The 26886-nt window shown below is 45.1% G+C and overlaps 2 protein-coding genes across 6 annotated transcripts in view; one reads left to right on the forward strand and one right to left on the reverse strand.

Moving 5' to 3' along the window:
• ERMP1 (endoplasmic reticulum metallopeptidase 1) overlaps positions 1–21183 on the forward strand; it is a 45971-nt gene extending 24788 nt beyond the window's left edge. For all 3 annotated transcript variants that reach the window (XM_019463742.2, XM_019463741.2, XM_019463740.2), the window contains 7 exons: positions 2178–2352; positions 2723–2913; positions 7085–7237; positions 9400–9602; positions 10326–10441; positions 18162–18325; positions 18441–21183. In XM_019463742.2, coding sequence (XP_019319287.1) covers positions 2178–2352; positions 2723–2913; positions 7085–7237; positions 9400–9602; positions 10326–10441; positions 18162–18325; positions 18441–18605 — 1167 coding nt within the window. In that variant the 3' untranslated portion in view covers positions 18606–21183. The remainder of the gene's footprint in view (positions 1–2177; positions 2353–2722; positions 2914–7084; positions 7238–9399; positions 9603–10325; positions 10442–18161; positions 18326–18440) is intronic.
• Positions 21184–23460: 2277 nt separating this feature from the next.
• RIC1 (RIC1 homolog, RAB6A GEF complex partner 1) overlaps positions 23461–26886 on the reverse strand; it is a 142201-nt gene continuing 138775 nt past the window's right edge. For 2 of the 3 annotated variants that reach the window (XM_019463738.2, XM_019463737.2), the window contains exon 26: positions 23461–26080. In XM_019463738.2, the coding sequence (XP_019319283.2) occupies positions 25792–26080 (289 nt within the window). In that variant the 3' untranslated portion in view covers positions 23461–25791. The remainder of the gene's footprint in view (positions 26081–26886) is intronic. The other variant, XR_002084198.2, reaches the window with a different exon arrangement.

The following is a 26886-nucleotide window of genomic DNA, read 5'->3' on the forward strand; positions in this document are numbered from 1 at the left end:
TTAGCTCCCATATTTATTTTCAAGACAGCCAATGCGCACCTGTTTTTTCAGTTTGCCCTGCTAGGATTAGAATGCAGACAGAAGGTTAGGTAATCCGGCGTCTTTCCACAAGGATGTCTTTGGTGCTAGACCGTGGATGAACCTTGGTCTCCGTTTCAGTTGATGTTGGGCTGTGGTCTGAGGACTGCTTCCATGCCCACCTCCAGAAGAGGCCCTTTGAAGCTAGCCGTCTGTTTATGGATGAACTAATGCTTGTGTCTTTGTGGCTTCCGTGTCCAAGAGATTGTGCTGTGGGACTCAAGTTCATGTGCTTATTCTTAGTGCAGTGGTATGTTACCCGGGTGTGGGGGTCGTTGTTAATGAGGCAGGGGGGCCAGAGACAGAAATGCTTATGAGTGAAGTTCTATTTACTTGGACTGATTTCAGTTGTCTGATCATGAACTTTGGGGCTGAAAGCACAACGGAAAGGAAGACGGGTCGCATTTCACAAATATTCTCAGAGCTGCCTGGTGGGCCTGGCCGCCTGCGACGGCCCGGTGGGAAGAGATTCATAAGGATGGGTCTCTTGGAGGAGCTCACAGCTTCATGTGGGGGGCTGGGGGAGACCCTTGTTCGCAGTACCTTGGGATGAAGTGAGAGAACGGCCTGTTCGGCTGGAGCGGTTCGGGGCCAGGAGAGAGGAGTCGGTTTGTGGAGGTCGGGAAGGCTTTGTGAACGAGGTGGTGACGTGTGAACTGGGTTTTGGAGCAGGAGCGGAAGCGCGGCAGATGGCGGTCAGAGGTGGGAGCGCCCGGGATGCATTTGGGTCATGGTCAGTAAGCTCAGCGTGGTGAGCACGCGGCAGTGGCCCGGTAACCGGGAGAGCAGGCCAGCGTGAAGCCGGGGCACGACCCTGAGGATCAGTGAGGCGGCCAGTAGCGTTTTCTGAGTAGGATCGCGAGTGACTGTGACAGCGTAGAGACTGATGGCAGTGGGCGGGTGGCAGGGATCAGAGGTGAGAGAGGGGAGCCAGACCTGGGGGGCGTCTGTTTGATCTCTGAGTACAGTTACATATCTGGGTGGTACTCGGCTTGAGATCGAATCCTAAGTGCCATTTTCCTCTAAATTATTTTTGAAGACTGCGCCCCTTCACGCCGCGTTGTACGTCTAAGTGCAGCAGCGATAGCCTTTCGTTTCTGAGCGGGTTTGTCGAGAGAACTTGAACGGGTTTTGAAAACTCGTGACCGAAGCTGTCTCGAGCTCTCGAAGTAACCCACGTGCCGATTTTGGGGTTTTTGCGCTGCAGTGGTAACTTTGTTGGTCATGTTAATGGAATCCCTGGTGCGGACGTTCAGAGGTATGAAGTTCTTATGGCAGCTTTTTTCTGAGGAGCTCGGGGTGCTGCACGGGACTCCTCAGACTTCAAAGCCCAGGAATACAGATCAAATTTCTGAACGTGAAGGCACCAGGAAGTCAGGGCGGGGCCGAGCTGCACCACAAGACCGGTTAGAGGAGGAAGAGACACGGGAACCCAGCCAAACCCCAGAGGGCCAGGTCCCCGAAGGGCCTGCAGTTTTCCAGGCGTGCTGCTGGTGGCGCTGTTCTTTGCAGGTCCCTTCTCGCCTTTGGAAGCTGCAAAACTAGAAAAGCCTACAGGGGTGAATGTTTTTAGGAGAGCCCTTCCTAAATCTATTTTAGGAAATTTCCAAAGGTTCCTTTTAGCCCAGTGGAAGAAAAGCACAGATTGCACACGAGTAATGATATTTTGTTTTGTTTTTAAGTGTTTATTTTTGAGAGAGAGAGGAGAAAAGGAGAGCGCTAGTTGGGGAGGGATGGAGAGAAGGGGACAGAGGATCCGGAGCAGGCTCCACGCCGACAACAGAGAGCCTAATGCGGGGCTCGAACCCACGAACCGTGAGATCATGACCTGAGCTGAAACCAGCCAAGAGTTGGAAGCTTAACCGACGGAGCCACCCAGACACCCCACGAGTAATGATTTTACCCCATCTTCCTAAATGCCCCTTTCCTGTGCAGCAATTTAAATTCGTTATGTCATGACAGGAGGTAGTGTTTACTTAACAGTTTAAAATGCTCTTTAAAACAAAATAACTCTTCTGAGGGATGGAAATTTTATCACAATATTAGATCTTTATGAATGCCCATGGATGAGATTACTGGTATATCTCTCTCTCTTTCAGAATGCCAGCGACCGGTACCTGGGAGAAGTGTTCTTTGACATCTCGCTGTTTGTGCACTGTGTTTCCCTTATGGCTCTCACGTCTCAAGGACTTTGCTCGGCGTTTATTAGTGCTGTCTGGGTGGCGTTTCCCTTGCTCACAAAGTTTTGCACGCGCAAAGACTTTAAGCAGCATGGTAGGGTATATTGGGTTTTTATGCAAATAGGAAAATACCTTAAGATGAATAGGACAGGACTTGCGGGAATTGGTTTTTTTTTGGTCTTTTGGGCTAGGGTTTCAAGATTCTTGCTGTGTTGTGTTTTGGTTTTTTTGTTTGTTTTTTTTAAATTTTCAGATCACACGGATTTTTATTTTCTACCTTATACCCCATCCCATTCTCACATTTATGAATGCATGCTGATGTATTACCTACGTTCCATTTCATTCTTACTTGTATTTTTACGTCCCTGAGTGAAATGTTCTGTGTTAGGTACAGCAGTGCTATGCAAATCTGTGTCTCACTGTAGAATTTCAAAGATGTGTGATTTCTTTCTCTTTTTCCCTAGGTGCCCAAGGAAAATTTATTGCCTTGTACCTCTCGGGGATGTTTGTTCCTTATCTTTACGCACTGTACCTCATCTGGGCAGTATTCGAGATGTTTACCCCCATCCTTGGGAGGAGTGGTACAGAAATCCCACCTGACGTTGTGCTGGCTTCCATTTTGGCTGGTTGTACGATGATCCTGTCTTCCTATTTTGTAAGGAAAAAACATTTAAAAAATAGTTCTTCCTGTATGTTTTATATGAATATGCGATGAGTTTAGCCACAGTCGATTCTGTGAAATTGTGTTGCTTATACTTGGAAACACTTAAGCAAAAGAAACAGTCATGTGTGTGCGGAAAGTAGGTTTGGTGTGGTAAGAAGATGGGAAATGGGGTTTTAGTTTTGCGTCCCGGTCCTCCCGAGTCCTCTGGTCGTACCTCTCCTCACAGCCTTCAAACCAGCTGAACGTGAATTTGGAGAACGCACACCAGGTGAGAACTGGTAGAGATTGCTTGGTGGTGGATTTTTAGAACAATTCCTAATTAGAGGCAAAGGTTAATAAATACGTGGTGGTTTTATTAGTGTTTTTAGAGCTGGTGGAGGAAGACTGGTTCTGATGAGGCTCTTTCCGTTACCGTTCAGCTACCTGGCTGCTAGGGCCGCAGAGTTCGTAACGGAGCCCCTCTCCTCAGGTGGTGGACACACACGATGCGGAGCGTCACAGGCCTTGTCATTCTGGTGTCGGTGTTCTGCCCTTACAGGGACAGTCCTGCCTTTGCCCTCCCTGCAGCTGTCCAGAGAGAAGGCAGACCCCACGCGGACCCCCTGCTCTGGGCGGGCTCTGGGCAAGCTCTGCCCTCGGCACGGCGTCCGTACTCTCCAGGACTCCGGTCTGGCCCCGCTGGTGCAGGCAGGCGTCTGTGTTGTGGCTCTTTCCATTGGAATTGTGAAGGATGGGAAGCAACTACTGAACGCCCACAGGCACGCTGCAGGATTTGCAGCTAGGGACTACACAGAAGAGTAGTTGTGACTTTATTATAGTGCTTTCCTCCACGGAGATGGTGGTGGGCCTTTCCACGCCGATTCAGTAAAGGACCTCTCATGGAGGTCAGGATTGAGAGACAGCACGTAAGAATACCACGTGTGTGGCCCGCACCATCCACGGAAGTCTCTTAAGGAGGCCGTAAAGAGTTGTACGCGCACCTGTGCATCTAGCCCAGGAGAGTGCTTCTTCTGCACACTGTTGCTTGCGCTCAGCTGAAAGAAGTCTGAGCATTCCAGCCATTGTGCCTGTAATACAATCATCAAGTGCTTACTGGCATTTTCGGGGGGTGGATGGATGGAAAATTCTAAACTGTTCTTTGTGGTTTGCAGGGTTTACTTCCTTTGGTTTTTTGGTTTTTTTTTTAATTTTTTTTAACGTTTTTTATTTATTTTTGAGACAGAGAGAGACAGAGCATGAACGGGGGAGGGGCAGAGAGAGAGGGAGACACAGAATCGGAAGCAGGCTCCAGGCTCTGAGCCGTCAGCCCAGAGCCCGACGCGGGGCTCGAACTCGCGGACCGCGAGATCGTGACCTGAGCTGAAGTCGGCCGCTTAACCGACTGAGCCACCCAGGCGCCCCTACTTCCTTTGGTTTTAATATTAAGCCTTTAAATTCTCTGTACGTGTTAGTGGATGGTTTTGCTGCTGTGAGGGTGAACGGAGTTGGTGGGGTTTCATCATACGCGGATGAGGTTCTGATCCAGAATCAGCTCAGTTAGAAACTGGGTCCCCAGTGTATTTAAATCAGGGCCAGTGGATGAAGGTTCAGAGGAGATGATCAGAATGTGGGGCATTTCAGTTCTGTCCCACATGGAACTGGACAGAGTAAACCCTGAAATCTTCACTGTGGAAACTGAAAATGCCTCCAAAGTAAGGAAATCTTAGCAAGCATAGGGAGAGGATTAAAGTATATCACCTGCTAGGTTATATTTTACTAGGAAAACCTCAGGAGAACGCCTGCTGGAATACCCGAAAACCTCGTTTAGTTTTCATCATCACGTGAAGTGGCCGCGTGGCTCTTGGACACTGGTGGCGTCAGTCAGTCGTGATTCCGTGTTGACGTGTAGCGGTCGGAGTGGCTGAGGCAGAGCCGGCCTGCGCTCCTCGGATTGTGGAGAACTGAATCGGAATGCAGATTTCAGAAAGCGTTCCTTTCAGTCCTTGGGGGTTTATAGTATATTTGCCAGGAAGCAGGCACTCTCCTGTCTGCGGTGGGGTAGCAGGTGTCCCGGGTGGTGCTCAGTGACATCGGGACCCTCACGAGGAACGAGACCGCTCGCACGTGCGCACGCCGCGCAGACCCTTCTCGCGCTTCTCTTCGTTTTATTTTGCACCCATTTTGGAACCTAGAGTGATGGAAGATGGGACATTTAAGGCAGAAATAAAAGTGAAATTTAAGAGAGCGGGATGCAAACGCAGTCCCCCCTCCTCCTCTTCTGCTCTGGGACTGCATTTCACTCACCCCCGTTACCAAACCGCGTCCAGAAAATGCGGGACAGGGCAGAAGATGAGCCTCACGGTTTGGAGAAGAGGGAATGGATGTGCAGACTGTAGCCTCCATGGAGGTTTGAGGACAGCTGTGGGGGAGCTGGGTGGAGGTGGCAGGAAGCACAGCATGTGGTGGGGAGGTTGTATCTTGTCCCGAGAGACTCTGCACCAGGACTTGGCAGGGTATTTGACACTGTGCCGAGGAGCCACATGTTAAAGGACCGTGACTGTTAGGACAGAGAGGGACAGACAGGGTTACAGATTGTGCTTTGCTAACTCACTGTCCCCCCCCCCCCCCCCCCAACAGCCCCAGCTCCTTGGGTGCTATCTTGTTTCTGTGCTTGCCGTGTGAAAACGTAAGGTCTTGGGGCACCTGGGTGGCTCAGTCGGTTGAGTGTCCGACTTCGGCTCAGGTCATGATCTCACAGCTCGTGAGTCTGAGCCCCGCGTCGGGCTCTGTGCTGACAGCTCGGAGCCTGGAGCCTGCTTGGGATCCTGTGCCTCCCTCTCTCTCTGCCCCAACCCACTCGCATTCTGTCTATGTCTCTCTCAAAAGTAAATAAACATGAAAAAAAAATTTTTTTTCTTAAAAAGAAAATGTAAGGTCTTAGTCCTGAGACCAGTACTGTTTTGCTGGACATTACCCCGGATGAGATACTGGTGCACTGTAGGTACAAAACCTAATGTTATGTAGCAGAGGACATGGCTGGTTGTGGATGTTTGCCTGATTTTTCACAGTCGTGTTCTTCAGTCTTACTTATCAAGCCTGGAGGGTGAGTGGAAGGGGGAGCAGGGATTGGATCAGTGTGGCTCCTTCCGAACCCCTAAGGGATCTGTAGACATCTTTTATTTCAATGATTTCGTTACCATTGAAAAGCTCGTAGAAGCATATATAGGATGTTCTAGATGCCCACCTTGGGACCGAGCCACTTGCTTTTCCTGCCCAAGTTCAGATCTGCTGTTTTAGACGGCGTTGGCTCTGGTTACCGAGCACCGAAGGGGACCGTGTTACTTTGTGCTACAGATTTTCCTTATGTGCAGGCCCATGGGTAGACTACGTCTTGAAGGTACATCTAAATGCAAATTTAGATGAAGCCGGCACGTTGGCACATTACAAAAGCATTGGGAGTGGAACTTGAGTTTTGTTGAAATGGGCTCGCTTATGCTTAAAATCCCGCCTCCAGTTCTTTCATAAAAACCCGATGTCAAGGGGCGCCTGGATGGCGCAGTTGGTTAAGCGTCCGACTTCAGCCAGGTCACGATCTCGCAGTCCGTGAGTTCGAGCCCCGCGTCAGGCTCTGGGCTGATGGCTCGGAGCCTGGAGCCTGTTTCCGATTCTGTGTCTCCCTCTCTCTCTGCCCCTCCCCCGTTCATGCTCTGTCTCTCTCTGTCCCAAAAATAAATAAAAAACGTTGAAAAAAAAATTAAAAAAAAACCCGATGTCATGATGTTTGGTAGATAATTGGGGTCTACTGTGCAGTGGTTAACTAGGGGCGTCGAGAGGATCAGAGGTACAGCGAGGTCACGGTTTGACCGGCGTTGGGTCTCCATCCTGGTTCTTCGCCGACCGAACCGAGACCCTGACTGTTTCCTTGCCCCTCTCGCCGGCTGGTTGCCTGTCGCAGGCACCATCGTGGCGGGTGGGGGCGGCCCTGGTCTCTGCAGCCGCCGCCCATGATGGAAGCCCCCCGCCCCCGGAAGTCGAGCCTGCTCGCGGGCGCTTGCGGGGGGCCGGCCATGCCGACGAGCGCTCTTCACGACTGGTCGGGTGACCCCGGTTCCCAAGTGAAGGGCAGCTTAAAAGCACCTCTCTGCCGACGGTAATTTTTCCTTTTCTGCGTTTTGTGTTTTAGATTAACTTCATCTACCTTGCCAGAAGCACGAAGAGAACCATGCTGAGTTTAACTCTGGTGTGTGTGGTTACGTTTCTCCTCGTTTGCAGTGGGGCGTTTTTCCCATACAGCTCGCATCCCGCCAGTCCGAAGCCAAAGAGGGTGTTTCTGCAGGTGAGCGCAGTTTCGCGTGAGCGCTGTGGTTCTGGAGGGGAAAGCCTCGTGTGTGCCGCGCCGGTCAACAGGAAAACCGACAGACTTCCCTGCTGTTGACCTATTTGGTTGCACTCGGCCACTCTGGGCAAGGCAGTGAGGGAAAGACTGACCACCAAGAGGCTCTTATCAGCAAGAGCCTTCTCCCAAGAGACTGAATTGGAAATGTCCGCTCGTGCTGGCACTGTTCACGTGCTGCGAGTGCCCCAGCCCAGAAAAACAAGAGCAGATGTGTGGGGTGATGAGCTCTCAGAAGTACACACTGTAAACCTGTCTGCAGGCTGAGTAAAAGTGTGAATTCAACTGGCAAAATAAAAGATATTTTAAAATGCCAGTAAAAGTGCTCTTAGGTAGCGTTGAAGGTACTGTGTCATAATGAAAGTATAATAGCTTAGGGACTAAGAACGAGATTTAGAACTGTCTGAGATTTTAGGTTTTTCTGCACACGTTTTAGAGTTGGTACTATAAAGCAGGAGAAAGAACCAGGTTGCCTTATGTATAGTCATGTTCTGTCTTAGAGGTTGCAAGAGGCAAACAAAAGCCAGCTTCAGGGGTCGCCTGGCCGTCTCAGCCGGTGGAGCGAGCATCTCCTGGGTCTTGGGGTCAGAGTTCGAGCCCCACGTTGGACGTAGAGCTTCCTTTAAAAAACAAATCTTAAAACCAAAAAAAGCCAAGTGATAATCTATGTAACTATTCGGGGACTTGAATAAGTTAATAGTAATGTTTGAATGTAAATAGTGGGGAGGAGATACTGAAAAAGGGCCAAATATTCCTTGTTTATCGTCCTGGAGGACACAGCCACATGCTTTTTTTCTGTGGCTACAATTTGCAAAACCTTCAGTGAAGAACAGCTAGTTTTCAGATTGTGTACCTTCAGTGACTTGCCACATTTTTATAATTACATCAGTAGTATTTAGAAAAAGCTACATTTTTATTTTTAAAAACTCCTGTTCTCATTTGTTTGGGGTTTTCTTCTTCCCCAGTGCCGGAAGTTGGCAGACTTTTCCCCAGAGGGGCCAGGTAATAAATACTTCAGGCTCTGCCAGCCGTACAAGTCCGTGTCCCGGCACGGCACAGTGGTCGCAGACGTACCTGAACGAGCGAGGGTGGCTGCATTCCAGTGAAGCCGTTTATGAGCTGGCGGTGGGCCGTGCACTTTCTCTTCCAGTTTGATATTCTTTCCGCAATGAAGCTGTTCTAGCTGGCGCCTCTTCATAGAAATGTTAGGCCCAAGTCTGACATCTAGTGGTGACAACGGGAATTAGCTTCAGGTCACAGGGAAGGGGTGTGTGTGTGTGTGTGTGTTTGTTTTAGGATGCATTTGTTTGTGGCCTTTATCTAAATGCAGTTCTAGTGTCCGTGTCTTTTCACTCTGAAATAGGTTTTCAAAAACATTTTAATGAAACTTAAATATATATTTGTAAGGAATAATGAAACTGTGTATCTGTATATCGATCGTCGAGTGTGAAAGAAAGAACATTAAGCAGCACCTCATAAAACCCGCGTGTGCCCTTCCTCCCGGTTCTCCCCCCCTCCCCACCTGCTAGGATGTACTCATTCGCGATCTTGAAGTTTAGGATTAATCATTACGTTATTTTTCTTCACCACGTATGTGTGAATCCCTAAACAAGAAGATACCATCTGCCTCTTTGTGAACTTCTGATAAGGCAGTGCCTAACTATGCATTTGTGACTTGCTGCTGTTTGCCCGCAGCATGTGAGAAGCTTGCACGTTGCTGTGTGTCACAGTGGTGCGGGAGACTCCTGGGGGGGGCACCCCCCTTTATCTGGCCATTCTGCCATTGGTGGGTGTTGGGGTGGTTTGCAGTATTCGCTGGTGTGGGCAGTGCCGAATCAGAGCTCTTGAACCTTCAGGAGTTTCTCTGAGTACACATTCCAGAGCGGAATTGCTGGCTTGAAGGCTGCGTGCACGTCGAGGGGACACCAAGCAGTTTCCTGAAGCGGCCGTGCCAGCCCACACCTCCCGCGGCAGTGAGGGTCGGTCCCTGTGACTCTGCAGCCACGCCAGTTCTTGCTGTTGTGGATGTCCTCTGTCTGTCCCTCCGGATTGGGGATGTGGGGGAGGGGATTCAAGTAGTATTCTCATCGGTCCGTTCTTTCCAGCACATGACTAGAACTTTTCATGACCTGGATGGAAATGTAGTCAAACGGGACTCTGGGATCTGGATCAATGGGTTTGATTACACTGGAATGTCTCACATAACACCTCATATTCCGGAGATCAACGAGAGCATCCGAGCTCACTGTGAGGAGAACGCACCCCTCTGTGGTTTCCCGTGGTACCTCCCGGTGCACTTTCTGATCAGGTGGGTTCACTCCTGTGCTGCTTTAGTCGGGGGGTCAGTTCTCAGGTCCCGTCGCTATGCGAGTACTTCATTACTGCAGCTGGTGAACAGAGGTCAAGTGCCAGGTGCGCTGTTTCCTGTCACTGCACAAGTTCTCCTCCTTTAGTGGGACAGAGAGCTTGGAAGTTTACCGTTGCCTTTTCAAATTTAGGAAGTCCTTCCTCTGGAAGCCCGAGTAGTTAGAAAGGCTGGCCCTCTCAACTGGTCTGGTAGATAGCAGATAACTATGAATTGCGAACTTTCATTCCTGGGAAGCTTTTACGGTTTGGTAGTCAAGGGTTGGATGAGAAGGAGTAGGATGGGTAGTGGAATCAATATCACCTAGGATCCTTTGATCTTAATTTTGGGTAAGTTTTATTACCCGATAGCCCGGGCCTTCAGAGTAGTTAGCATGGTTTATCCTATCCATCAGAGTCGGGTTGTTTTGTTTTTTTTAGTTTATTTATCTTGAGAGAAAGCAAGAGTGGGGAGTGGCAGAGGGAGAATCCTGATGTGGGGCTTGATCCCACAGACTGTGACCTGAGCTGAAGTCAAGAGTTGGACACAACTGACTGAGCCACCCAGGCACCCCAAGCTTATTTTCATGCCCCAGAATGTGATTCATATATTTGACCATGTCCACGAGTTACAGGTAGCTGTCAACTAATTAAGCATCCTAAATATTGAAGCTCCCTTTCCAAATAGGAAAAACTGGTATCTTCCCGCTCCAGAAGTTTCTCCAGGAAATCCTGCTCATTTCAGACTCGTGTCCAAAGAACAGACACCCTGGGATTCTATAAAGCTGACGTTTGAAGCAACAGGTAAGTCATAGGATATTGTTTTCTTCTCTCCTTCTCTTAAAATTCTTAAGTGTGTATACTTTCTCTTTAAATAATAGTAACCACAACTCAGGAAGAACGTAGTGTTTGTAAAGGTACCTCAAGCAGATTAGTAATGATTTATTGAGGAAAATTAGACTTTATTTTTTTTAGAGCAGTTTTAGGTTCACAGAAAAATTGAGCAGAAAGTAGAGCTCCCCTCCCGCCACTTCTTTTTTTTTTTTTTTTAACATTTATTTATTTTTGACACAGAGAGAGACAGAGCATGAACGGGGGAGGGTCAGAGAGAGGGAGACACAGAATCTGAAACAGGCTCCAGGCTCTGAGCAGTCTGCACAGAGCCTGACGCAGGACTCGAACTCACAGACCGCAAGATCATGACCTGAGCCAAAGTCAGACGCTTCACCGACTGAGCCACCCAGGCGCCCCCCACTACTTCCCTTCTTAAGACCTTGGCACTAGAGTGTGGGGTATTTCTTAAAACGGAGGAGCCAGGACTGATCCATTGTTAATTATAGCCCCTGGTTCATATTAGGATTCGGTTCACTCTGTGTTGCATAGCTCTGTAGGTTTTGACAAATGTGTAATGTCACGTACCCCCATATCAGACGGAGTAGATTCCCTGCCCTGAGAGTCCCATGCACCCCCGGTCAGCCCTCTCCTCCCCACCCCCTCTGGCAACCACTGATCTATGTTACTGCCTTCTACTATTCTGCCTTTTCCAGACTATCTCATAGTGGCGGTCATAAGGTTTGCCACCCTTTCAGGACAGCTTCTTTCATTTAGCAGACAGCCCTCCTGTCTTTAGGGGCTTGATAGCTCATTTCTTTTTACTGCTGGATGGCATTGTGGATGTACCGTAGTTTATCTGTTTACCTACTGCAGAACATCTTGGTTGCAGGTTTTTGTCTAGACTTGTTTTTTTTAATGTTTATTTTTGAGAGAGAGTGCACGCGTGCAAGTAGGGGAGGAACAGAGGGAGAGGGAGACACAGAATCTGAAACAGGCTCCAGACTCTGAGCCGTCAGCACAAACTCACGGGCTGTGAGATCATGAATGACCTGAGCTGAAGTCGGACGCTTAACCGACTGAGCCACCCAGGCGCCCCTGACCTCATTTGGATAAAAACCTAGGAGTGCAGTTGCTAGATCATATGGTAGAGCCTAGATTTACCTTTGTAAGAAACTGCCAGGCTCTTCCAGCATGGATGTACTGTCCCGCGTTGTCACCAGCATTTGGTACTGTGTTTGGGACTTTGGCCATTCTGACAGCAACGTGGTGGCATCTTATTGTTTCCATTTGCAATTACCTAATGACCTGTGAGGCTGAGCATCTTTTCTTAGGTTATTTGCCATCTGTGTGTGTCCTCTGGTGAGGTGTCTGTTGATTAATTGGGCTGTTTGGCTTTTTTCTATTGAAATTTAAGAGTTCTCTGTGTATGTGGATAGAAGTCCTTTATATCAGTAAGTGGTGTGCAAATATTTTCTCCTGGTCTGGGTTATCTTTTCATTCTCTTAACAGTGTTTTCCACAGATTGTAAGGCTTTAAATTTAATTAAGTCCAACATAATCAGTTTTTCTTTCATGGGTCATGATTTTGGTGTTATGTCTAAAGGTCATTGCCAAACCCAAGGTCTCTGGATTTTCTCTGTTATCTTCTGCAAGTTTAGTTTTGTGTTTTATATTTAGGTCTATGATAGATACATTCCGAGTTAATTTATGTGTTTTTTTGTGTTTTTGTTATAAGGTCTGTGTGTGGGATTTGACTTTTTTTTTTTTTTCCTGCTTTGCATGCGGATTTCCAGTTGTTCCAGTACCATCTGTTGAAGACTGTCCCATCTCTCCCGAATGATCTGACCTGTTTCTTTGTCAGGAATCAGTTGACTGTATATGTGTGGGTCTATTTTTGGGCTTTCTATTCTGTTCTTACCTGTTTGTGTCTTTTGCCATCACGATGCTGTCTTGATCAAGTCTTGAAGGTGGGTGGTATCCATCCTGTCAGGCTTTGTTCTTCTTCGATATACTGCTTGTCTTCTGTCTTTCCACGTATTAGTTTGCCCATATCCACAGTATAACATTCTGGGATTCTTAAATGGAAGCGCACTGAAATCTGTAGATCAAGTTGGGGAAAATGATATCTTAGGGGGGCCTGAGTGGCTCAGTCAGTTAAGCATCTTACTCTTGATTTCAGCTCAGGTCACAATCTCACAGTTCATGGGTTTGAGCCCCGAGTCAGGCTTTGCGCTGACAGTGCAAAGCCTGCTTGGGATTCACTCTCTCCCTCTCTCTCTCCCCTTCCCCCACTGGTGCTTTCCCTCGATCTCAAAATAAATAAATAAATAAACACTTTAAAAAAATGACATCTTAATATTTTTTCCTGTTTATGACGTGGAGTATCTCTGTTTATATCTCGTTTATTTTCTTTCATCAGAACTGTATTTTGTAGTTTTCCTCATACAGATTCTATACAACTTTTGTTAGATTGGTCCCTCAGTATTTCATTTTGGGGGATGCTAATGTAAATACGAGTTTTCATTGATGGTATGTAACCATGTAGCCTGCAACTCTGCCATCATTGTTTATTAGTTTCAGGAGATTTTTGGTTGATTCTTTGGGATTTTCTACATAGATGATCATGTCGTCTGCAAACAAAGACGGTTTTATTTCTTCCTTCCCAAATCTGTTTTTGATCTTTTATTGCTTTTTCTCGTCTCACTGCATTAGCTAGGACTTCTAGTATTTTGAAAAAGGCTGCTAAGAGGAGTAGTAAGTGTGGGAATCCTTGCCTTGCTCTTGATCTTAGGGGGAAAGTGTCTACATTTTTACCATAATGTTAATTGGCCCTTTATCAGGTTGAGGAAATTCCCCTCTATTTTTAGTTTGCTGAGCTTTGTGAATGGATTTTCGGTTTTGTCACATGTTTCTGTTTGCTGATATGACCATGTGATTTTTCTTTATTAGCCTTTTGCTGTGATGGATTATATTAACTGGTTTTCAGAGGCTGGATCAATCTTGCATACATGGAATAAATCCCACCTGGTTGTAGTATATAATTCTTTTTGCACATTGTTGGATTTGATTTGCTGATGTGGAGGATTGGTTCTGTGTCTCCGGAGCTCCGGAGAACTCGAACATAGGAAGTTCACTTTTGAAAGTTCCTGCTACTGTTCACTTGTATCATTCTTGAATTTCATATAAATGGAATCATCCAGTATGTAACATTCGGGGTCTGGGTCATTAGGCATAATGTTCTTGAGATTGAGCTATGTTCTTTTGAGTATTAGTATTTTATTCCCCACAAGTAGTGTATGAGAATTCCAGTTCCACATTCACTCTAGTATTTTCTGTTCTTTCCATCGTACCATTTCTGGCGGGCATTTAGTGGTAGCCCTTGCATTTCTCTGTAAGTCATGACGTGGAACATGCTTCCAAGTGCTTACTGACCATTCAGGTATCTTGCTTTCGTGTCTTCATTTCTTCTTCCCTTCTAAAACTTGGGCTTACTGATTTATAGGAGTGCTTATGTTCCAGATCAAAATCCTTTATCATATATATATATATATTTTATCTAGATGTTCTTGTCCATTCATTTTTTTTTCTTAAAGTTTATTTATTTTGAGAGAGACAGAGACCAGCGTGAGTGGGGGAGGAGCCGGGAGAGAGAATCCCAAGCAGGCTCCATGCTGCCAGCACAGAGGCCCAGTGTGGACTCAAACCCACGAAGCTGTGAGGTCATGATCTGAGCTGAAACCAAGAGTTGTATGCTTAACCAAATGAGCCACCCAGGTGCCCCATGTCCATTCATTATCTTAAAGGAGTCATTTGATGTGTACAAGTTTTAAATTTTTGTGAGTTCCAATTTATCAGGTTTTTCTTTACAGTTAATACTTTATATGTCCTCTCTAAAGAATTCTTGCCCACCGGAGGTCAACAAAGATAGATTCTGATGTTTCCTTCTAGAAGCTTCATAGCTTTAGCTGTTACATTTAGGCCTGTGATATACTTTGAAATAATTTTTGTGTATGATGTGAGGTAGAAGCCAAGCTTCTTTTTTTTTGAAATGGATATCCAGTTGTTCTAGCATGATCTGTTGAAAAGACTTACCTTACCCTATTGAACTGCTTTGGCATCTTTGTCCAAGGTAATTGGATTGCATACCTCAACTTTTGCCCACTTTTTACTGAGCTTCCTCGCCCACTAGTAGGTTTCATGTTTGTATTTTTTTGATGACTGTGACCATTTTATTTACACTAAAAAGTAAATAATTTATGTGCTAAGGCACAGTTTAACTCAGAAGGGACTTGAATATCTAGTATGCAAAGAAAGCTGGAGGACAGACACGAGATGGTAGAAGGGAAGTAATAAAACTTGGTAGTTAACCATGGAAAGAAGCCCTTGCAGGGCATTCAGTGCCTTAGCTGATGCGTTCAATGGTGGATACTTTTGTGTTCTCTGGGCTTTTAAAATTTAATTGGAAATCAATTTATTTTGCACCAACCGGTTTTTTGTTCATGCCAATAATTATTTCTGATTTTTAATCACCAGCTTGTAAAAAGGAAGCACAGAAAAATCCAAACGTTTCTCTATCCTTTATGCACAATTTGGAGAATTCCAGTAAAATTTAGGTTCCTGGCAGGCAAGTTGCACATCTACTGCCCTATATTTTGTGATTACAAATGTCAAGAAATCAGAAAAAAATTGACTGTGTGGGTCTGTGTACCAGTTACCATATTTTTAGTTATAGAAGCTTTGCAGCTTAATGATCATAAGGGTGAAAATCCATTGTATTTTTTGTTATTATTTTCCTTGCTATTTTTGTTTGTTTTCCATATGAACTTTAGTATTAACCTAACCAATATAAAATTTATTACTAATTGGTGTTTTGGGGGAATATCATAGTAAGTTTATAAAGTAAGGAGAACTGACATAATGTTTTCACCCTGTCCGTGAACTAGCAATGTCTTTTCACATGTTCATATCTACTCCTGTCTTTCGTAAGTGTTAAAAGATTTTCCTCATCTAGTTTTTGTGGCTGTCATAATTGGAATTTTCTCTACCTTTATGTTCTCTAACTGGTTATATTTGTTGGCGTAAAGGCAGCTGATTTCTGTAGGTCAAATTTGTATCTTTGCTACCTCACTGAATCTTTCACTTTTTGCGTTAATCATCACTCCTCTAGAGTTCTCCAGGTTTACTAGGAATTGCCAACCTTTAAATGGCCAGATACTATTTTAGGCTTTGCCATATGTCCCCAATGTAGATTTTTTTTGTTAACTACTGTTTAAATACGTAAAAAACATTCTTAGCCTGTTAGCCTTACAAAGACAGACCAAGTATATAGCTTATTGACTACAGCGTATCGTCTGCAAATAGTCTTTCTTTCTTTACCAGTTCCTAGGCCCATAACTGATGTGTCTAAGTGGCTGATGGTGTGGAGCAGCTGTGGATGTAGTGAGCCAGCGTCCTTGTTTTACTTAGAGCACAGGTCTCTTGTGTTTCCCAACATGTGAGAGACTAGCCTTAGGCCTGGGGTGTATATTTTGTATCCTGTTAAGCAAGCATTTATCAGCTGTCATTTCTTGAATGTTTTTATAAGGAATTGGGTTTTAATTTTGGAAAAGGCTTTTTTTTTTTTTTTTTTTTTTAAAGCATCTGTCTAGGGTTTTTTCTTCCTTGGGTCTTTTAACGTGGTTTATTCCACTAGGTTATGGCTTATTTTCTTAATGTGATGTTGGATTTTGTTTGCTACAATTTAGATACTTTCTGTTAATACTCCTGAGTGATACTGGTCCGTGTCTGTTTATTTTTTTGGTTCTCTTTAATCAGATTTAGTTATATGTTACCCATAAATGTATAAACATGATAAAAATAGTAAGTCTTCCTTAATTTCCAGTGCCTCGGAACAGTTTAGGAAGCATTTGAACTGGCTAAAAAGTTGGCTTAAATTCCTCTCTGAAACCATCTGGGCATGGTGTTTTTTCGTGGGGGATAGTTTCCTAACTTTTTCTTGGGAAATTCATCTAAGATTTATCTCTCTCTTGTACAGTACAAGAGAGTACAGTAATCTGTGTTTTCCTTAAAAAGTATCCACATTTCATTTGGGTCTCCAAATTTAATAGTATAGAGGTCTGCTTGTAGTCACGTGTGATTTTAAACATTTCTTCTGTTTATTTTTCTTACTCTTTTTGTATACTTGTGTTTTCTCAGCTCCACTCCCCTTCCCGTCTCTTTCTTAACCAAGTTAGCTAGTAGAATTGTTAATAAAAAATCTAATTTTTAGAATTAAGTTAGGTCTGTTTATTTCTGGTCTCTACTTTCTTGATTTCTTATCATCTGTAATATTTCTTTGTTTTCTGTTCTCTTTGTTGTAGTATTTTATAAAAAAATGTTTATTGCTATGGATTTTCCTCTTATCACTGCTTTTCATTGTTTACAAAAAATGTGATTTTTGTTCAGATTTCCTTTTTCTTCTAGAAGTCTTTGAATTTTCAGGTAGAAGGCTATTTTAAGTTTTACTGAATTATGGTCAGTGTTATTTGTAATATGTGTTATGAAATGGATGCTTTCCTTTGTAAGTTAATATTTTGAGTATTTTGTGTCCCTTTTAGAAGATACGTTCTGTGTTACCAGCTTGTGAAGTTTGATGTGTATACATATCCATATAATCAACTTCACTGATCTTTTTTTGTTCAACTGATGTCTTGTACTGACAGTGGAGTGTTTCTTATTTGTAGTCTTCCTATATACGTAGGTATCTTTCTGCATCTCCTGTATTTTGCTTCATCAAGTAGCTGCTGTTACTTAATGCACAGGATTCACAATTTTGTGTCATTGTGAATTAAAACTTTTAGTATTAAAAAGTGCCTTTTTACATTTAGTGCTTTTGTCTTGAATCCTGGTTTTTTTCCCTGGTATCAAAGAGGTCTTTTTTAAAAACTGCTAGCCAGAAACCCCTTTGTTTATTCCTTTATTTTTACCCTTTCTGAAACTCGTGTTTTTTGAATACAGTGTATGATTAATCCGAGTTATTGTTTTTTTTTTTCCCTTTTCACATTTATTTCTATGACTGATGCATTTGGTCTCAACTTTGTTCCAATATTTTGTGCTTTGCTATATTCCTTTTTGTGTGATCGGTCATCTTTGCTCTTTAAAATATTTTCTGGCATTTTAGGCAAGTGTGTATTTTCCTTTGACCACATAACTGTGGAACCTTTTACTGTCTGTGTCAGTGTCTCGCGGGCTCCGTGTCTGCTTACCCAGCTTCCCTGGCTCCCTCTTGGTGTCGGTCACGTCCCCCACTGGACACTGGTCTTCCACCCTCATTGGGATGTTGCCTTCGAAATGTGTCCGGACAGGTTAAAACCTTCACTGTCCGTTCTTCTGCTGTAGTTTTTGAAGTTCCCTCTTGGTTAAATGAAGCTTATTCTCTGGATTTCTGAAGGCCTCGCGAGTGCTAGGTTCTTGGATGTTTAGATGACAGGTTTTGTCATTGTAAATTCTGCGCCTTTTCTGCTGTGCCTCGTGACATACCTCATTACTTACCCCGGTTGACACACGCAGAACATCCTAGCCAGGAGACCTCCCTTAGGTCTGGAGCGAGAATCTTTAAAGTGACGTAAGGTGTGCCCTTCATAGTCTGGCTTGGTGGTGAATTAACTGCTTCTCCCGATGCCTTTTTAACGACTGTTCCTCTTACCTTTCAGGACCAAGCCACATGTCATTCTACATTCGCACCCACGAAGGGTCAACGCTTTCTCAGTGGTCTCTTGGCAACGGCACCCCCGTCACCAGTAAAGGCGGGGACTACTTCGTATTTTACTCCCACGGGCTCCAGGCCTCTGCATGGCGGTTCTGGATAGAAGTGCAGGTGGGGATTTGCCAGCTCTGCCGCGGTCACCGTCAGGCTCCCGGGTGGTGCGTGGTAAAAACCGGGATGATTCTGCCTTCAGAGAACTAAAGCACTGCCAACTGTTCTCTGCTAGGTCTTGGAAGAACGGCCTGAAGGAATGGTCACCGTGGCCATTGCTGCCCACCACCTGTCTGGTGAAGAGAAGAGGTCCTCCCAGCTGGATGCCCTGAAAGACAAGTTCCCAGACTGGACGTTTCCCTCAGCCTGGGTGTGCACGTACAGTCTCTTTGTGTTTTAATCTTCTGGACGGGCTCAAAGCACATGCCTGGCGGGATACCCCCGGTGACATGCTTTCTCCCTGTGTCACGTGGGTATCTGTAATGTAAGTCCGTGATTTTTCATGAGCACGTGTTCAGATTGTAAGTCCGTGGTTTTTCAGAGCTTGGGGGCAGACGCTCTTCAGGGCCACACACCTAGCGCTGTGGGTAGTGACGCATGGCCTTTATGACACTTGAAGACGCCAGTTTTCTGGCACTTAAGCACATGTGGGTACTACCACTACACATGGAAGTCCTTTTCTGTGACCTTAAGGATTAAAGCCAACCAACCACTTCAGTAGTTCTCCCCTTAGAATCACGAAAGGTGTAGAGGGCACCGTGAGCCCGCTCACTGTTCACTAGACAAATGACGTTTCCAGTCGAAGCTGTGGAGGGTAACTCGGATGCCGTTCCCCGGAGTGGTAACTCCCCTGCGATGGAACCAGAGGTACAGAAGGCGGTTCCGGCAGCAGCTGGGGACGGGCAGTGGGCTCTGGGGGCCCCGGCCCGTGCCCAGAGCTCTGCTTCCTCCCCACCTGCTGCACAGCCCGGCCCCGAGGTGGGGAGCTGTGCCATGCTGGGGACTCGAGACCATCGTTCTGATGCTTGTCTGAGGCTGCTCTCGAGGCCCAGGATACCCTGTTCCCCCCTCTCCACCTTGTCAGTCCGAGAGCAGCTGCAGTTCCTGCTGGGTTTTCGGAGGCTCTTCTGGTTCAGGACATCGTGTGCACAGTCACGCATCTTCAGTTCCGTCCCCAGAGCACGCAGTTGCCGTGGCAGGAAGAGAGCGAGGTGAGGAGAGGCTGGGCATTTTATGAATCTTCTCTTCTCCAAGGTTCATGCTTCAGGGCATAATCGTATTGACGCACGGAGTCCTTAGTCGGTCCGAATAGTTCCCGAAGGCTGTCCAGCGGAGCCGGCCTTGCTGGGCCTCGGGGCCGTGGCCCACGCTGGAGTGAGGCCGCCGAACCTCTGGCCACTGGGATTCGGGCCCTGCGTCACGGCAGGCCCGAGACTCGGAGGTACTTTTCGTTTAGAAGGCGGCTGCCGAGGCGGGTGCCGGCGGGTCCCCCCGGCTCCGTGGCTGTGGCACTGCAGGGATTTGGTCGGACGAGCCCTAACTTCTGCTAGCTCTCCTTTTTCCCTGGAGATTAGCAAGCAGAGGCCGAAAAGACATTTTAAAGAAGAGCCCCGGTAAAACGAACAAAGCGTCCCTCCGCTCCTCCCGCACAGAGCACACCACGTGTGCGTCGCAGGCCCGGTCACGCTGCTCCTACCCCTGCCGAGTCTGGTCTGTGACTCCCCGCGCCCTGACTGGGCACCCCCTCACGGCACTGCCGGCTGGCACGTGTGTGGCTCCCGGGCCTCGTCGAGGCTGCGCGTTAGTCTCAGCGCTGCGAGAACCTGGCTCCTGCCAGATTTCAAAATAGGGGCGGATTTTCTGTCCCTGTGGTTAATCTTAGATTACATGGAAAAAACCAAAATGCTGTATTGAAGAAGGACATTGGTTACTCCCTTTTGCCAATAATCATGATTCTCTTTTTGCCTTTAGGTTATTCTCCTTCGTAAACAGGATCTCTTGTTTTGGTTTTCAAGTCACTTGTCTCAGGGCACATTTAGTATTTGGGCAGATGGTTTTAGTGGCAGAAATGGTTAAGTACAGATGATACTCGTGGCTCTGTTCATAAGCACCCTGTCTGGTCTGTCAGCGAGCAGCCTCTGAGATTAAAGAGCTTGTTTTCTTTGAGTATCTGACCATTCAAAACTCATTTCTAAAAGGGTCTTTCCAGATTCTAACCAACGCATTCTTTCCTGTACAATTTAAATGTAAGTAGCCCAGTACTGTACATTCAGTGAAAATGTGAAGAGTTGTGATTTTGAAGAAATGCTTAAAATTTACCTTGTGCCTGACCGATGAGCGACTGTTGCATGAAGTATTCGTTTCCACAGTTTAGCTGATCTAAGTGAGCATGAGAGGATTTCTAAGATGTTACCACTGAAGGGGCCATAGCCAGCTGATAACTCAGGAAGCTGTCGGGAGAATGTCTGTCTTCTCTTTTCACTGGTCGCTGACTTGAGATTAATTGTTGCCTTACATTACTGAAATAAACTTTTTAACAAACTAGTTAGTATCTTTAACAGAAAAAAACAGATCTTTATTGTTTTTCTGTGTCCCCATCGTTGAAGGGTTATTTCAAGTCTACAGGGCCTTTGAAAAGACCTAGATGGCTCACGTGGACAGGACAGTTATCCCTAAGGGGTCATGTGGGCAGAGACTGCGTTCAACATGGAAATGTTTAGCTTAGCATATTTTGTCAGTGAAATACCAAGAAAATCGCTGAAGGATGTGGGGACGGGCAGAAGAAATGGTCTTTCAGCCAGTGGCCCACTGCTCACTCTCCTCTCCACCCAAGGAAAGGGCCCGGCCACTCCCTGCAACAGAGCTCCCTGCGCAAGTTATGTGGCTTTCTCGGTGAACTCCCTTGGAAACAATGGCAGTATGCTTCCTCATCGTACACCTTGCCTCCTTTTAGGGCCAATAAAGCCAAAATGCATTTAGGCCTCTGTATGTCTGACTCTCTTTATTTGGAAAATGTCTTCTGTAACGTTGAAGTACATTAGTATAGATTTTTTTTGATACTACTACTTCCTTACTGATTTGTAAAAATAAAATTTCTTCCAGTGTGGCCCTATACCATGACCAAGTGGGATTTATCCAAGGAATGAAAAGTTGGCTTAACACCTGGAAAATCAAAGTACCACACCATGTGGTAGTTGTTATTAATTCTATTGATATGATCACCTCAATAGATGCAAAAAAGATTTTTTTTTGACAAAGCCTAACACCTTTTCATGATAAAAACACTCAGCAAACGACTGATTGTCTTTATCAGGGTGAGGAAGTTCACGTCTACAAAACACTGCTAACATCATCATGTGTGATGAAAGACAACCAGCATGTCCTCTACTGCCACTGAGTGTACTGAGGCTCCGGCCAGGGCAGTTTGGCAAGAGACATCTAGATTAGAAAGGACAAATTAAATCTGTTTCTAGGTACGGATGACATGATCTTAATAAATGAATTCACTCAGCAGTGTTGTAGCAATGTATCAATACACAGCTGTCAACTGACTTCTGTAACAAGAAAATTCTGTTCACAGTAGCAGTAAGAGTCAAGTACCTAGTAATAAGCATAACAAAAGTACAAGATTTTTACACCGGATACTAAAACATTGCTGAAGGAAATCCCATGTTTGTGGATTGAAAGTTCTCCCAAATTGATCCACAAATTGAACACAATCCCAGCTCGTGTGTGTGTGCGCACGCACACAGAAATGGACAAGCCGATCCTAAAATTCATATGGAAATGCAACGACCCATAATAGTTCAAACAGCCTTGAAAAACAAACTTTTAAGAGTCCCATATTCAAAACTTCCTACAAAGTAGGGGTGGTAAGACAGTGTGAACACATATCAATATAATACAATTGACTGTACAGAAATAAGTCCCATGTGTTTATTATAGTCAAATGATTTTTGGCAACTCAGTGGGAAAAACTTATTTAAATGGTGCTGGGACAACCAAGTTAGATCCCTCACTTTATGCCATACACAAAAAATTAACTCAAAATGGGTCAAAGATCTAAATGTAGGAGGTAAAACTGTAAATAAAATTTAAAAAACCAAACCAACAACAAAACTCTCAGAAGAAAACATAGGCACAGATCTCCATTACCTTGGGTCAGGCAGTGGTCTCCCAAAGCACAAGCAACCAAAGAAAAAGTTGAGACTTCACCAAAATGAACGACTTTCATGCTTCAAAGGACAGTGTCACGAAAGTGACAAGGTAAGCCTTTAGAATGTGAAAATACTTGCAGGTCATATCTGATCAAGGTCTAGTATCCGGAATGCATGAGGAACTCTTGCAAAGCAACAAAAAGATAAGCGACCCAACTGTGAAATCGGCTAATAGCCACATGACGAACCACCAGCCACCACGAACATGCACGTCTACGTGGTAATGACACACCGCTTCCCACCCAACTCGGATGGCTACAACCAAAGATACAACAACAAGTGATGATGGGAGAAACTGGAACCCACCTCCCCTGCCAGTGCAATGTAAAAAAATGGCACAGGCACTCTGGAATATGGTTAAGATTTCCTCGGAGCATTAAAACCGGTTATGTGACCAAGCGTTTTCACTCCCAGGGAAAACTGAAAATGTACATCCACTTGGAAACCTCTATGTGAGTGTTCACAGTAGCATCATTCGTGGTAGTCACAAAGTGGTCACCACCCAGATACCTCAACTGACACTAGATGCATGAAGTGTATTCAGCCTTAAAAAGGGATGAAGTCACTGATATGTGAAGATGAACCTTGAAAACATCCTGCAAAGTGAAAGAAGCCACACAGAAAAAGCCACATATTCTATGGCTGCATATATACCAAATGTCTTCAGAAGAGGGAAATCGATAGAAACAAAGATTTAGGAAAACAGGGAAGTCAGAATCCCACCTACTAGAGGCAGGCGGCCCGTCTCCTCTACGTTTACGCAATTTTGTTTGATGAAGTCCTTTTTATTACATTTTGGACGTTTTCCAAGTCCTCAACATGGATTTCTCTTCCAAACTTCTGCGGTCAGACATACAGGATGCTGCCAACTCTTGATGCTCCTATCCTAAATGATTCTGCATATAAATTTTTAACCTGTCTTGATTTGTAGTTATAAGGAAAATTCTATGGGGCGGAATTACATAATGAAAAGAATATTTCCGTGGCTTTTAATAAATACACATTTTGCCGTCAGCCTGAGTGATGAGTAAACACAAGTGCATGTAATGGTTTTATTGCCCTTTACCAAGTAAAAAAAAGTACACATTACAGAAGTAGCAGCAACTTTAATTACAAGCAAACGTTGACTCTACCCCCACCCAAATGACTTCTTGTTTTGGTATCAGCAAATAATTCAAACTTCAAATAGTTCTGAATACTGAAATTCATTGGTTAAAATTATGGCTTAAACATTGACATGTGAACCAAACAAGGCAAAATAAAAATACGAATTAAAAAAAAAAAGTGAAGTCTATTACAAATTACCAAGAGAAGATTTCTGTAAACCTCCCAATTGTTCCGCCTTAGGGCCGTCCATTTCCTATTACGTGGAAAAGCAAGTCTGGGAGACCAGATTCATTGGTGGTGTTCCCCACAGGAGTACAGTTCACTTACTGGTGCCCTGCTTGCAAGAGTGCAGGACGGACCCAGCAGCACATTCAGAGATTTGAGAGGATCACGGCTGTTTACAACGGTGAATCATTTTTATTGACCGCATATTCACACCAGACACAAAAATAATGCCAGTTCTCCTCCTAAAGGACTAGGACAGGAGAAGAAATTTCAGGTTGGTTTCTTGCTGGGCTGCATGTACTCACATGGGAAACATTATTGTTCTATCCTAAGATTCAGGAAAGGTGGTTTAAAACAAAGGCTTAAATAAAGTAGCACCAGAAAGAGCAGGTACCATAATCACATATCCCACCCGTTCAGGAGTTTGGGGACGTGACGTTACTGCACTCGTAATGTAAAAAGTAAATGATAGTAAATTACCAAACTCAATAATTTAAAACACTTTGATGAATTCTGAACTAACGATTTCAAAATGCTTTTGAGTTTCCCTTCGAAGGAAACCTGGCCGGGACAACTGTATCCAGCCATTTACTTTAAAAAGCCAGGATAGAGGACCAAGTTTTATTTTTAAACTGTAATTGCACTATGAGAAAGGAGGCTGTTTTACATAGTGGTATGAATTTGGTCCACATCAAATACATCGTTATTACAAAAATAAACAAGTTTGTTTTTGTAAAAAATAACATTGCATTCCTTTGTTCAAATTGCACAGTACAAACAAGCTATCTAAATTAATACTGACAGAAGGTAACCGAACTACATACCGTGGATATGCGTTTAGTCTGAAGCAATTAGGACAGGAGTATGCAGGTAGGTTTTCATAATGTATGAAAACTAACATTTAAGTCCTATCTAGAAATACATAAAATATTTTAAAAGTTACAATGAAGAATGCATTGTTCACATAGTAATTTTTAGTAGCCGTGATAATACAGGATTCAGCAGTCTATTTACATGAAAGTCCCATTTTTATTCAATTTACAAAAGCAATAAATAAGAAACTACATTAATTTGCACAAAACCTGTTTGATTTCATGATCAGTGTGACCGTTTCCGTTACTGTATGACCAAGCCGATAAACCTGTTCTCTTCTCTGAAGACTGCTCAGATTTGGAAAGAAAAGCAAGTCTTGTCTCTCTTCCAAGAGTGAGAATAGCCATGCAGAATCCAGCATAAAACCTTACAGATTATAATATAAGCCCTAAAAATATGAACAGTGCCTCTGAGTATATTTACACAAGAGTATTCACAAAAAGATACAGTTCTCGGATACAAAATAGTTTAGTGGTATCTAACAGCATAATTGGTAAGAACCCCCCCCCCCCCCCCCCCCCCCAGACCTCTGCCCACACGGACTGGCAGGAATCAAGCTTGCTATAAGAGAGCAGGCACACAGCGTCCATCAATTCAGGACTGGGACTGAATGGGCTACAAAAGGCCAAGGAGCATGACCCTGTCACAACAGCCACACGGTGTGCCGTGGCAGGTGTCCATTCAGGAGGCCCGATGACGGAGCCCAGTGCTCTCCATCCGAAGGGGCACACAGGTAGCTCAAGTACCTGATGAGCTACACAAGCACCTTAGCATTTAATTTTAAAAAGCAGTCTGGACACACGCTGAACCAGAAAACACGTAAGAAGCTGTTAAGTAGTGAAAAAGTAGGCTCGTCTAGGGCAAAACAATCCCAAGGTTTAGGAGCTACCATTCTTTACGAATAAAATCAAAATATTCTCATGTACAACTGTCCAGTGCTCTTTATTACTTTCCACTGCAGCTTAAAAAATTTTATGAAAAAGGATTTGATATCACATTTTTATGGAGTCAGATTTCTTAGAAGAGGAAGAGTTAAAATTCAGTAATACCTTACCAGAGTCTCTGAGTTCTCTCCCTGGTTAAATCGTCCAGCTAGGCCAGCTTCCTCAGTTGCACATGCCGCCGCAAGTTAACACTGCCCGTGGTGATGGCACGCCGCTGCCGTTAGGACACAGAACAGTCGTAAGTCCCGTCTTGAAAGGATTCATCCTCCTCTGCTCGGGCTGCGTCCTCCTCGTTCCTGCCGACCAGACCGCTGCCTCCGACCTCGCCCTGGGGGAGGCTTCCATGGCCCGAGGGGCCCCGGCTTTCCTCTGCCCGGGGCCCAGTGTGTTCAGGAGTCTTACCCGCAGTTATTGGCTGGAAGGCTTCAGGCTGGACCTGCTCCTCTGTCAGCTCACTGAACTTCTGTACTTGTGGCTTAATGATGTTTAAGAATGGCTTATATCCAGGACTAGGTAGAGAGAAAAGAAAATTAGCTCTCTACTGCCACATTGGAAATGCTCCATGGAATGTTCTGGATAAACTCCTAAATGCTGAAACTGAGGTCAATGCTAGATGTTGCGTGTAGGGGAGGAGGCACAGGGTAGGAAATGATGCCGCCCCCCTTGGGTGCCTGGCCAGCACGGGGGGCGGGGGGGAGGGGCAGGCTTTAGTGTGTGTGTCTTACAGCTCTGAGCTCGAGGAGCAAGGACTAACATTCTCCAGTAGTAGCATAATTCAAAAATCCTATTCCACAGGGCACCTGGGTGGCTCAGTGGGTTAAGCATCTGACTCTTGGTTTAGGCTCAGGTCATGATCTCACGGTTGGGGAGTTCAAGCTCCCCATGGGGCTCTGTCCTGGCAGCGTGAAGCCTGCTTGGGATTCATTCTCACTCTCTGTCTCCCCCACTTGGGCTCACTCCCTCTCAAAATAAAAAACAAACTTAAAAAAAAAAATCCTATTCCACAGTGTAAGGACCAACAGAGTTTCAGACTTGAAAAAGAACCTTCACAGGGTACATCTAATCTTAGTGAACTTGGCAACTAAGAAACAAACTAGCTCCAAGTAAGGGAAACCCCAAATCCACACCTAGCTGGTTATAAAGGACTAGAAGCCAAAGCTCTTAGCTTCTAACCACTAACTCTTAACTTGGGCTTGCTGGTCACTGCTATGGACTGTTAAATGCACACACTCCTCTTTTCAGCAGATGCTTAGAGGTTATTACCTGCAGTTCTACAGAACCACAGATCTCATGTTCCAGCCTAACTCTGAGACCA

The sequence above is a fragment of the Panthera pardus genome, unplaced genomic scaffold (genome assembly GCF_024362965.1).
Source record: "Panthera pardus isolate Hobbes unplaced genomic scaffold, ASM2436296v1 HiC_scaffold_20, whole genome shotgun sequence".
NCBI classification, from domain to species: domain Eukaryota; kingdom Metazoa; phylum Chordata; class Mammalia; order Carnivora; family Felidae; genus Panthera; species Panthera pardus.